Raw genomic sequence first — 12,615 nt, forward strand, 5'->3', positions numbered from 1 at the left:
ATGCAGTCATCTTAATGCATAGGTATAGATGACGGACAACACAAGAATCATTGACTTGCCTCAGAGAGCCAAAAACATACAAAAATAAAACACTCTTTTCAAAACACTATAAACTATCAACATTACATTTTGAGAGTGAAGAAATAGAAGCAATATAGTGTCAAAAAGGTCCTGAAATGCAATGTCTGTCTGCTGTGCAGGCAACGTTTTTGAAACAAATTGTTTGCCTTGGAGTTAAACTGATGTCTGTTTACTACTACAGATCACCACTTACAAGTACGTCCTTCTGACTAGTCAGCAGTTTGAAAAGAAGGGTCCTCTTTGAAGATATGCCTCTCTGTTCTGTGCCAGATGGGAGGAGATCCTCTGGTGAGAGATTCCACTTTCTGACACATGGGAGAAGACTGCACATAGCTGTCTGGTCTGGGCATGGTCAGAGGGGCCTTACAGGTGGGCACCTCTCTATCCATACAGTCTTTCTTCTGCCTTTTTCTGGTTTTTGAACTTTTGTGTGGCTTTCTATGTTGCCCAGGGGACCGACGAAAGAGGGTGTCAGAGCAGGGGAGATGTGACATCGGTGTTGTTCTGTTCACAGATCTTGTGATCTCCTGATAGTGTCCGTCACTACTTATCCTCACTGCATCCTTCATCTTTGGAGACATTGACGTGTAGTCACCTGTGCCCTCCAATTGCTTCATCTTAGCCTCCATCTTCTCATTTGAGAAGTTGCCTGTTGATTCTAACGACTCTCTGCTCTCTATATCTGTATCTTCCTGATCCTCCCCTTCCTCTTTTTTGATGGCGTGTTTTTTCAGATTTGTGTCCAGGGTGGCTGAGTTATTGAGAGGTATGGGGTAGTCGTCGGAGTCGTACCCATTACTAGTCATCTCCTGATGCTTTTTCTCATGGCTCCTCTTGGTGGCTAGGTAGAGGAAGCGCTGGGGGCAAAAGGAACAGCGGTATCGCTTCTCTGTTCTGGGACTGCGGGTTGCGGTGTTGTCAAAACAAGAGCCGTTCTCCATACAGTTCTTGCATATGAAATCCCTGCCACCTCGGTTGGTGTCACCGCTGGGGGGGGGCTCACCAGAGGGGCACTGCTTCCCACACGTGCGACAGAAATTCGGGTGGGAGCCGATTATATGTGCTCTCAGACCAGACACAGTGATAAAGGGACTTGCGCAGATGTCACAGGTGTATATCGTTTTTGAGAGGCTGTTTCTGAGACGGTGTTTTATCTTCATTCTCTCACTTGATGAGATGCTCTTATCTGCACTCCTGCAGCTCGTATCCAAATAGTCTTCGTTGGACTTGGGAGCTACGGATGTCACGGAGTAGCTCAAACGTCTCTTCTTCTTGTGTTTGGATCTCAGCTTCTTGCTCTTCTTCTTTTTAGGTTTGTATGAATAATATGGGCGCCAAAGCTTGTCAGCTGTGTCTCGGTCAGTCAGGTCGTCACATCGGTCTGGCTCTAGTGACCTCTGACCCCTGGCAGAAGTGACCTCTGTCCTCAGACGGAGGCTGGGGCTCTCCACACCGCCCTCTGTAGGCCGGTCCTGTCCTGTGTCCTCCATCTCCCTGCACTTGCTTCTCTTTCTTTTCCTGTGGAACAGTTTGGAGCCCTTGATCCTCCGGCGGATGATGGCCTCGTTGCCGATCTTAACTGTTATCTGGCAGAGGGGCAGGACGTGACTGTCCATGGACGGACCTGCGCAGGCGGGCTTGGCGATGTATGTTTCAGTCTTCCCCTTGATCGCCCTGCTGATTTCTATACTCTCTGCCCCCGGCTGAAATAGCTGATCAGTCATGGCCTCAAGTCTATGTGCTGCAGCTGACAGCTCACCCAGTCTATTCATAGTGCTCAGTGGATTCAGCTCTAAGAATGGCATTTTCTGACCGCTGCGTCCTGAGCTCTTCTTGAATGCTTGAGATGCTGCACCAGCACCATCTTCTTCATAATCCATCGCAGTGGCCTCCCCATCTGGCTGCATTGTGGCCAAGGGGATCGTATAGGTTGTATAGCTGATCAAGGGCGGCCCATTAAGTTCAAAGTGTGATGGAGCGGCCTGTTTACCTATGCATGTAGACGAGAATTTGCTGCCTCCCTGTAAACACCCTTCTGCCTCAATGCCCATGTATTGGTCAACATCTTCTTGGTCACAGGGCTGATCAAAACTGATGCGAGGCATAGCTGATGCTACTACCTGCTTTGGGGTGGCCATGAATGTCACTGGCATTGAGAACAAAGGCTGTGTCCCACAACCGGCATCTGGGTCGTTCATAGCATCACTATCCTCAAATGGAGGCACGGAAGAGCTGCACCCCAGTGGTGCTTGGTCACTGCCCTCCAACCCCTCCGAATAAGTCTGACTGTACGTCTTGTATCTCTTTCGAAATTTCATAGGCAGAAGTCTGTAGAGTTTGATTGGATAAACACTACCCTTGAATCCTCCACTCGCTGACTTTTTCTTCACGGCCAGTCTAGGGTCTATGCCGTGGAAGGCCTTCTGGTGGTTCTTTAGGATGTAGTAGGTCATGAAAGTCTCCAAGCAGAAGATGCACTGGTAGCGCCGCTCGCCTGTGTGCCAGATCTCGTGCTTGGTGCGGTACTCTGCCAGGGCAAACACTTTATTGCAGTAATGACAGGGGTACGCTCTCTGCCAAGAGTGGACGTTCTCATGGCGTTTCAGGCTGGACAGGGTCACATAGGCCCGCTTACATACGCTGCAGTGGTACGCCCTCTGACCCCCACCAAGCCTTACAACCCGGTCCATAGCCTGCTGTGTTTCTGAGGTGTTCATTTGGAGGGTATTAGTGATGAAGGGTTCAGGGAGTTCAGGAGGAGGTAACTGTAAATCGGTTGTTGTGTTGTCATCCATGGTTGGCAGGCTGTCTGTGGCCTCTTTGCCGTTGGGCTGTTGATCAGTTGAGCCTCTCAGAGCCTTTGGGCACACTTGCTCGTGGTTACGCAACCGTTTCAAGTGCATGAACTTCCTGTGGCAAAATTTGCAAAATAAATGGCTAACAAACCTTTTTTTGTGTATTTCTGTGTGACTGGTGAGAAGTGCTTTGTTACTAAATATCTCTGGACAGTATTCACAGCCAAATAATGATATGTTATCTTCTGTATGTGGTGAAAGTGTGGGTAGGTCTAAATCCTTATGGACTTTATCAATGGCTAGAGGCAGTTCCTTAGCTGCACTAGTTTCTGCTTTTGCCTGTGAGTATAATGCCGGTGGTGACATGACCACATAGGTGGTCAATGTCACAGGTGTGGCGTTGATCAATGTGGTGCTGCTTTCAGTAGTATGCAAAGGTGTTGTATGTGCTATAGCCAGAGTGGGATGTGTACTTTTACCCAAGGTGCCTCTCAGTCTGTGGCGCTTTTTGAGTGGGCCAGTGTTCCGGTTGGCCAGCTGCCTTTGTTGTGACTGTGTGGGCTTAGTGGCCTTTCTGTTCTCCTCTTGGCTGCCACCTCTGTTTTCCGTGGGCTTGTGTCCCTGGCTCATTGCATACGAGTGCTCTGACAGGATCTGCCTGGGCTCGTTGCCCACTGTGGGGGGAGGGCAGAGGGGGGGGCAGCCAGCTAGGGGGTGTCCAAGGTCAGGCAACTGCCTCGCCCCGCTACGCAGATCTACCGGGGTGAAGGGGTTGTTTCCTGGACCCGCTTCAGTGATGGAGAATGCGTTAGTGATCCGCGGGCCTCTGGCACTGTCAGGCTCCTCAGGCCTGGAGGAGCTCTCCCTCTTTGTTTGGTGGCTTCCCGGAGCCTCACTGGGGGGGCCTGTGGTTGAGACAGGATTGGCTGTGGTCTGGACTTGTGGGAAAGCTGTGGCCTGCCTCTCTTGTTCCATTAGTTTTTCTAAGAAGGGAATCCCCAGTCTTTTCCCAGCAGCCAATAGGCCTCTGGTGTCCTCCGTGCTGAGCGATGCCACCTTTGAGCAGTAGATGAAGTTGAGGATGCTGGCAAACACCTCAGACTTCAGGTCCATGAGCTCCAGCACCTGGCTGCAGGTCCACACCTCAGGGGTGGTGAAGACGCTCTTGAAGTATCCGCTGCAGGCAGCCAGGATGTTACGGTGGGCCCAGAACTTGACATCTTCCACCACTATTGTGACGTCACAGTAAAGGCCCTGCGAGCGCTGTTCGTTGAGCCTACTGAGGAGGGCGTGGGGGTGGGCGCTGTCCATCAGGCCCTGGGTGCAGGGAGGCACCACCGTCATCTGTGGAGAGAGCAAAGGCAGAGGCATTTTTAATATTTCATTTTTTAATATATTTTTTCTGAGTGGGGCAGTCCCACTCATATTTTTCACTTTATTGGACAGATACAGTGAAGACAGACAGGAAAGTAAGGAGAGAAGAGGGCGTGTCAGCAGGGCATGGGCCGGATTCGAACCCATGCCAACATGGGCATACATTTGTGCACTGTAGACCACGGTGCTAGACCACTGGACCACCATTTATAATATTTCATGAAAATAACTTTTGCCTCTGTCATTATTTGATCTAAAACCCTGATTTGCTGGAGTTGCTTACAGTGTAGGCCTATACCAAATACACTTTCCAAATGAATGGTGACTAAGTAGCTAGTTTAATGTGTGGATTTGGTAAGGGAATAGGACAGTTAGTTCCACCTCGACAACACAGACTGCGTCAAATTGCAGACATGCTGTATTGTTTACACTCCTAACTAAAGGCAATGCAGATTTCGAACCGGGTGGTTTGCACTTCGTCAAACAAACAGTTGACTGGCTGCATCTAATACAGGTTTGAATAAAAGCTAACATTGTTGAGAGGCTAACAAGTTGGATAAATTGAACCTGTGCGTCGTATATGCGGTGTTGCATCGTTCGCAAAGATCGCCATTGGATTTTTAAATTGTATTTCCGTTGGACCGCAACCAGGCATTAGAGTAAAGATTCTGGCATGTTTTTATTTAGGAAGCAATCATTAGTTTCTCTTTTGGACCACTAGATGGCAGCAAAGTCTAAAGAGATTATTCTTGTACATCATAAACATCTGAAGTATGTTACTTTCCATTCAAATAGAGTAAGTAAGTAAGTAAGTAAAGCTGTATTTATAGCTCCTTTCGTACATGAAATGCAACTCAAAGCGCTTTACAATACTCAAAGAGGGGTTAGAAAAGAGGAGTTAGCCTAAAGTAGCCTAAAGTAGCTCCATCGTCTCGTGTTCTTTCCATCGATACTGTATGCAAAAGTAAGACAGGTGATAGGAACTTCCTATTGTGATCCTCCATATTGCTTTCACATGGCATGAACTCTCAGATTAGTGCAGATTAAGATTATCCAGATTATGGAGAGGAGATATGGAGAGGAGGAGACAGCAAAAGGTATCGTGTCGTGCAAGGATGTCCTTACAAATGGCTGTGTAGGCTATACCTATATATATACCTTTTTGATGTAACATTTCAGAATTTTAATCCTTAATGGATTCATTGTGGGAAAATACTGTTGATATTGAAAAAACATATCTTTAGTAATCACAATTATTTTTTTAATACCAATTCTTCACATCTTACAAGATACTGCATAGCCCCTATTTTGATATCTGGGTGTAACTCAGTAAATATTTCTTTTTTTGGCCCGCCCCACATTTCTTATTCCCATACCCAGTACTCAAGTTGTAAGAAAATCAGGGGGGATGGTGGATTTTATCATATGGGGACAATGTTAGCATCCCCACAGCGTCAGTGACTTCAGTGTCAGTGACTTGGTAAAAATGTCATTGCATGTGTGCTTGCCCCCTCCCTCGCCTACAGTATTTTACTCAATATGCACAAAACTAAATGTTGAAATAGCAGTAATACCACGTTCATTGATAAAATGACATAAGGGATGGAAAGGGGGGATGGCAGTTTTAGAAGGGGGATGATTTTGACCATTTTATTTCAGGGGGCCCCGGCTGGCTACATGTTGAAGTGTCCTTGGGCAAGACACTGAACCCCAACTATGCTCCCAGTGAGCGGGCCGGCGCCTTGCATGGCAGCTTGCCGGCATTGGTGTGTGAATGTGTGTGTGACTGAATGGGTGAATGAGAGGCCGTTGTAAAGCGCTTTGGATAAAGGCGCTATATAAGTGCAGTCCATGCATGGAGTCAGCCCATACTAGACATGTCCTTGTCATTTGCTTTGATAACACGTTATGTGTATCATGCTTAAGTTGGTGGCAGAATTACACATGCACTTGTAGCTGGGAAGCAGTGGGAACATTCATTGCAAACAAATGATGACTCATGCAAGTGTTGGAGTCAGTCTCTTTCCATCACATTTAACTGGTGTCAGTATTTAAACCATCCCTGGCCATTGTGTGATTGTCTAATGCTGATCTCAGATGCCAGAGGACGTTCACTCCGTACGCAGTTCCTTCTGTTTAATAAACCTGAGTCCTTGTCTTTTCTTTTCTTAATTCTTTTTATTTATTTTTTTAGACATATACGTTAGACATTACACGTTACTTATGGGGTGGTCGGGTGAGCTGGTTCATATCAGGCATAGCGGCGTGTAGACAGCGTTACATGAAAAAATAAATACATGAGTATATAGATATATATATATATATAAAAGGTAGTAAATACATCGAAAATGGAGAGCCACCTCCATCAGCCCCTATACAGCCTAGTATGCCCCTAGATGTTTCCCACCCCCAGTTCATCATTGATAAAAAGAAATAAATAAAACGTAATGGTAATTACCCTAAAAGAAAAGTAATGAAATTAACACAAACCAAAAGCATAACCCCAAACAAACAATAACATAAAATCAAAATCATAATAGGACAATAAGGGTAAGGAGGGGGGGGGGGGGGGGGCATCTAGTCATCATCTGGTTGAATGGTGATCTTACTCAGGTGGTCGGCGAAAGGCTTCCAAGTCATGTCAAAGGTTGTATTGTACTTTCTAAGTGAAAATCTAATTTTTCTAGTTTAATGTGGTTCAGGATCTCTTTGAGCCAGCTATTATGTGAAGGGGGGAGGGTGTGCTTCCATTTAAATAGAATAAGTCTTCTTGCCAGTAGCGTTGTAAAGGCAAGGACGCGTCTCTTTGTAAGCGAAAACATGGGTGTTGTAGGCGGTGGGATACCAATTCCAAATAGGGCTGTGAGAGGTTCAGGTTCGAGGTTCCTGTCAAAAACTGTCCCTAGTGTGTCAAATACCTGGCGCCAGAAGTTTGTCAATTTCGGGCAAGACCAAAACATGTGGGTGTGGTTAGCAGGTGATTGTTTGCATCTGTTGCAAGTGTCGCTGGTGTCTGGATATATTTTTGCCAGTCGAGCATTCGTGTAATGTACTCTGAAGAGGACCTTGCATTGCAATAAGCCGTGTCTAGCACACATAGAGGTTGAATGGACTAAATCAAGGATTTGCTCCCACTGATCGTCAGGTATCGGCACCCCAATTTCCTGTTCCCAGGTCTGTTTCAGGTGGGCTGCTGGAGCCGGGTTGAGGGAGTCAATGGAGTCATAAATTATGGAGATAGAGCGTTTCTGAGCGGGCTTTAGACTGAGTAAAGAGTCGAACGGGGACCCGGGTGGGTGATTGGGGAAGTGGGGATATTTAGTTTTAATAAAATGTCTGACCTGGAGAAAACGGAAAAGGTGAGATTGGGGCAGTTCAAACCTGGATGAGAGCTCTGCAAAGTCTGTAAAAATTCCGTCCTTGTAGAGATCTTTGACACTAGCTAAGCCTTTGTCACGCCAAATACGAAAGGTGGGGTCAAAAGAAGAGGGTGGGAATAAGTGATTTTCATAAATTGGGCCCAGGGTGGAAGGTTTATCCATTCCATAATGTTTACGGAATTGTAGCCAGATCTTAGTCGAGTTGGTGACAACTGGGTTTTGGGAGATGTTGTGGATTTTAAGGGGAAGTTGTGCCGTGAGGAGAGACTGAAGGGAGACCTTTGATGACTGTAGTTCTATCTGGGCCCATGAAGGAGGTGTTTCGGCCCTGTCTTTGAACCAATGACGAAGTTTATCGATATTGCACGCCCAGTAATATTGAATGAAGTTGGGTAAGGCTAAACCGCCGGATTTCTTGGGAAGTTGTAGGATAGCTTTCTTAATTCGTGGGGGTTTATTAGCCCATAAAAACGAGGATATCAGCTGATCTAGTTGACGAAAAAAGGACTTACTCATAAAGATCGGGACGTGCTGGAACAAGTAGAGAAGTTTAGGGAGAATCACCATTTTAACCAGATTAACTCTGCCCGTCAGAGACAGGAAGAGAGAGGACCACCGAGTCATGTCGAGCTTGGCCTTATCAATGAGAGGGCGGACGTTTTTTGCAAAGAGGTCGTCAAATGAGGTGGTGACGAAAACTCCCAGATATTTAAAACCATCCAGGACCACTCTGAATGGGAGGGAGGACCGGGGTAATTTCTTAGCTGATTTGTTGATTTGGAGGAGCTCGCTTTTATTGAAATTTAGCTTGTAGCCGGAATATCTGCCGAATTGTATTAAGATGTCTTTGATGACTGGGAGGGATGAGACAGGGTTGGAAACATATAATAGCAAGTCATCCGCGTATAATGACAGCTTGTGAGTAGTGCCCATCCTGGTGATGCCTTCAACTCTCTCCTCCCCCCGGAGCCAAATGGCCAAGGGTTCGATGGCCAGAGCAAATAGGAGAGGGGAGAGGGGGCATCCCTGTCTGGTGCCACGGTGGAGAGCAAAGGGAGGCGACCTCACACCGTTGGTGAGAACACAAGCCATGGGGGATTTGTAGAGCAGCCTAATCCAAGCAATGAAGTCGGGGCTAAAGCCAAACCTATCCATAACATAGAACAGGTATTCCCATTCAACCCTGTCAAATGCTTTTTCAGCATCTAGGGATATTATTACCTCAGGGACGATTGGGCTGGGGGAGCTAATTATGTTGAGCAGCCGCCTGGTGTTAAAAGAGGAATTCCTCCCAACCATAAAACCAGTCTGGTCCAATGAAATTAAGGTTGGTAAGGCTTGTTGTAGTCGCGAGGCTAAGACCTTAGCCAGGATCTTTTGGTCCACATTGAGGAGGGAGATAGGCCTAAAATTGCCACAGTCAAGAGGGTCTTTGTCTTTCTTCAATATGAGACATATAGTGGCTTCAGATAGAGTTGGCGGCAGTCGACCATTAACAAAGGATTCGTTGTAAACTTTAGCTAAGAGCGGGGAGATTAGATGTGAATATGACTTGTAAAATTCTACAATATAACCGTCCGGGCCTGGGGATTTGCCGTCCTTGTCACGTCGTGTTTGCTGCACGCCTGATCTATCCAGAGATGACGCAACGCATTTAAGAGCAAGACTATCCTCTATAGGTTGATTCATAACGTCATTATCGACAAGAAGATTCTTCGATGGTCACTCGTTTAACGCATCGCCTCTACTTCTCAGAAAGAGTATTGAGAAGCATATGAGCTCATATGAGTCAAATGAAAAGACAGAAAAAGAGAGAGTGAGTAAGAATGCCACCCTGAGTCATACTCCTTCCCTGCCCACTGCATTCATTCATTATTAGTCAGCACTGCAGGAGTGTTTTGACTGGCGCTCGCCGACATACAGCTGAGTCAAAGCTAATAATGGAAACAGTGAACCAACGGCATATGAAGGAGATATGGCTGCTGGATGGGTTCGTGGTTAAAGGAGTTGGATGGGTTCATGGTTAAAGGAGATATGTTGGATGGGTTCATGGTTAAAGGAGATATGTTGGATGGGTTCGTGGTTAAAGGAGACATGTTGGATGGGTTCATGGTTAAAGGAGACATGTTGGATGGGTTCATGGTTAAAGGAGATATGTTGGATGGGTTCATGGTTAAAGGAGATATGTTGGATGGGTTCATGGTTAAAGGAGACATGTTGGATGGGTTCATGGTTAAAGGAGACATGTTGGATGGGTTCATGGTTAAAGGAGATATGTTGGATGGGTTCGTGGTTAAAGGAGATATGTTGGATGGGTTCATGGTTAAAGGAGATATGTTGGATGGGTTCATGGTTAAAAGAGATATGTTGGATGGGTTCATGGTTAAAGGAGACATGTTGGATGGGTTCATGGTTAAAGGAGACATGTTGGATGGGTTCATGGTTAAAGGAGACATGTTGGATGGGTTCATGGTTAAAGGAGATATGTTGGATGGGTTCATGGTTAAAGGAGATATGTTGGATGGGTTCATGGTTAAAGGAGACATGTTGGATGGGTTCATGGTTAAAGGAGATATGTTGGATGGGTTCATGGTTAAAGGAGACATGTTGGATGGGTTCATGGTTAAAGGAGACATGTTGGATGGGTTCATGGTTAAAGGAGATATGTTGGATGGGTTCGTGGTTAAAGGAGACATGTTGGATGGGTTCGTGGTTAAAGGAGACATGTTGGATGGGTTCATGGTTAAAGGAGATATGTTGGATGGGTTCGTGGTTAAAGGAGATATGTTGGATGGGTTCATGGTTAAAGGAGACATGTTGGATGGGTTCATGGTTAAAGGAGATATGTTGGATGGGTTCATGGTTAAAAGAGATATGTTGGATGGGTTCGTGGTTAAAGGAGATATGTTGGATGGGTTCATGGTTAAAGGAGACATGTTGGATGGGTTCATGGTTAAAGGAGATATGTTGGATGGGTTCATGGTTAAAGGAGATATGTTGGATGGGTTCATGGTTAAAGAGCAACCAAACACTGTTGAGAGGAAATACCAGCGCTTATAGACACAATTAGACAGAGATGGTTTCACTTTTTCAAAGGAGAATTCAGTTGCTCATCCTATCCCTAATCGCACAGGTACGCATAGCTTACACATACCATGGATTTACACACACACACACACACACACACACACACACACACACCCACACACCCACACACACACACACACACTGTACTCCTCTAAGGGGAGTGTGAGAGCTGCCAGCCAGGAGTGATGCTCTGACTGGACCAGGGTCAGTGTGTGGGTTGTGGTTAGTCAACCCTGTCACCTCTGTAATGTGGCATTAAACTCTAACACAGTAGGAAATGTGTCTGCTAAAGAAAGTAGCTTCTAGTTCTACATTCATTAACGTTGAACGGCTACATCAAAATTCGTACATTTAGATTAGATTAGATTAGATGTATTGTCCCTAGGGGGAAATTCATTTTCACACCACTGTGCAGTACATATATATACAACACTGTATAACACAGACAACAACAGACAGTACATGACAGATACACAGGTACACACACTCAGCGCGGTCTGTTATTTAAGGCAACAATGGCTGCGGGGATCAGGCTTTGGCCAAAGCGAGCCCTATTGCACCTTAGCGTTCTGTACCTACGCCCGGATGGCAGTGGGGCGAGGTACAGATTGACAAAATTAAGACAACATCATTTCTGCTACATCAATCACTTGTTTACCTACATGGCAGCGTTAAGTCTAATGTGTCAGATATAATTCAGGAAAGTAAGGGGAGAAAGATTAACCAAATGACAGAAGTTAGATGAACATGTATCGCGCGTAGCAAAAAAGCCTTCATCCCCAGACCACTCACAGCCACGCTAATCTGACCTGGGTTCCCTCACGTTAAACGAAAGAAACATTCCAAACGATATATTAGAATGATAAAATACCCTACATTCTTGAATAAACAACAGTTTGTGTATATTACTTTACATTTTTTTAAACGATTTCATGATTATTCCGGCTAATGTTATTGTCTAGGCGCCGCCATTAGAATATAAGACAGACGAAGCCTAGCTCTCGTGTGGCTGAGAATACGACGTGCTGCTTCCCTGTCTGACAGGCCTCTGTTGTCAGGGCAACATGCTGTGGCGCAGCACTTATTGGTGATTCAGTTGGATGGCGGGCAACTGCATTAGCTGTCCGGGGATTTGGTCCTCTCTCTCTCTCTCTCTCTCTCTCTCTCTCTCTCTCTCTCTCTCTCTCTCTCTCTCTCTCTCAGCCAGCCAGTCTGAGAGTCTGAGCAGAGCAGAGCAGAGCAGAGCAGAGCAGAGCAGAGCAGAGCTCCATTGCAATGGAGGCGGCTGGTCTTTGTCTGTGCCTGGGTATGCGTGTGTGGGCGCCCGCAGCAGCAAATGCAACCCAGTGGATGCTGCTTTCTGCTTTCTGCCTTCTCTTCCGCCTGCAGCAGGAGATGAGCTGCCGCCGTGGTGCTGAGTCCTCTGGTTTGTGTGCCGCTTTGCAAAAACGTTTTCATCTGACAACGCGCTGCTGCCCGCCTTCCTCCTCTGTTCATTATTATACTGGAGTGATACAGTTATGAGTAATTTGACCTATTCATATGGGTTTATTGTTTATTTTCCACGATGAGCGGAAATATTTGAAATTCGTCACCAACAGATGTCTTTATGCCACACCCTAGTTCAACTGTGCCTGAACGTATTATGTGATATGTTTCAAAAAACCTGAAAATGAAATCCCCTATTTCTGTTAACCACAAAAGGACGCAAAAGCACTGTCGTAGGATAATACAAACTGCCAGGTTCAAACAAAAGAGCGAAATTTCAAGCAAAAGTCACCCTCCAGACACCGCCGCTGCATAGCATAGGCTACTGTGTATATTTCTATCAAAAGAAAACTAAATAAATTCATTTGTCAACTCAAAGTCATTTTTGCGGGAAAAACATGCTGAACATA

The 12,615-nt window shown here is 45.9% G+C and overlaps 1 protein-coding gene across 1 annotated transcript; it reads right to left on the reverse strand.

Moving 5' to 3' along the window:
- Positions 1-290: 290 nt before the first annotated feature.
- On the reverse strand, positions 291-4,220 carry LOC308172447 (zinc finger and BTB domain-containing protein 38-like; the record flags this gene model as incomplete). Its single annotated transcript, XM_080547352.1, has 1 exon — positions 291-4,220. The coding sequence occupies one exon, from the start codon at positions 4,218-4,220 to the stop codon at positions 291-293; it is 3,930 nt and encodes a 1,309-aa protein (XP_080403478.1).
- Positions 4,221-12,615: the final 8,395 nt, after the last annotated feature.

The sequence above is a fragment of the Nansenia antarctica genome (assembly GCF_963989245.1).
Source record: "Nansenia antarctica genome assembly, chromosome: 17".
Lineage (NCBI taxonomy): Eukaryota > Metazoa > Chordata > Actinopteri > Argentiniformes > Microstomatidae > Nansenia > Nansenia antarctica.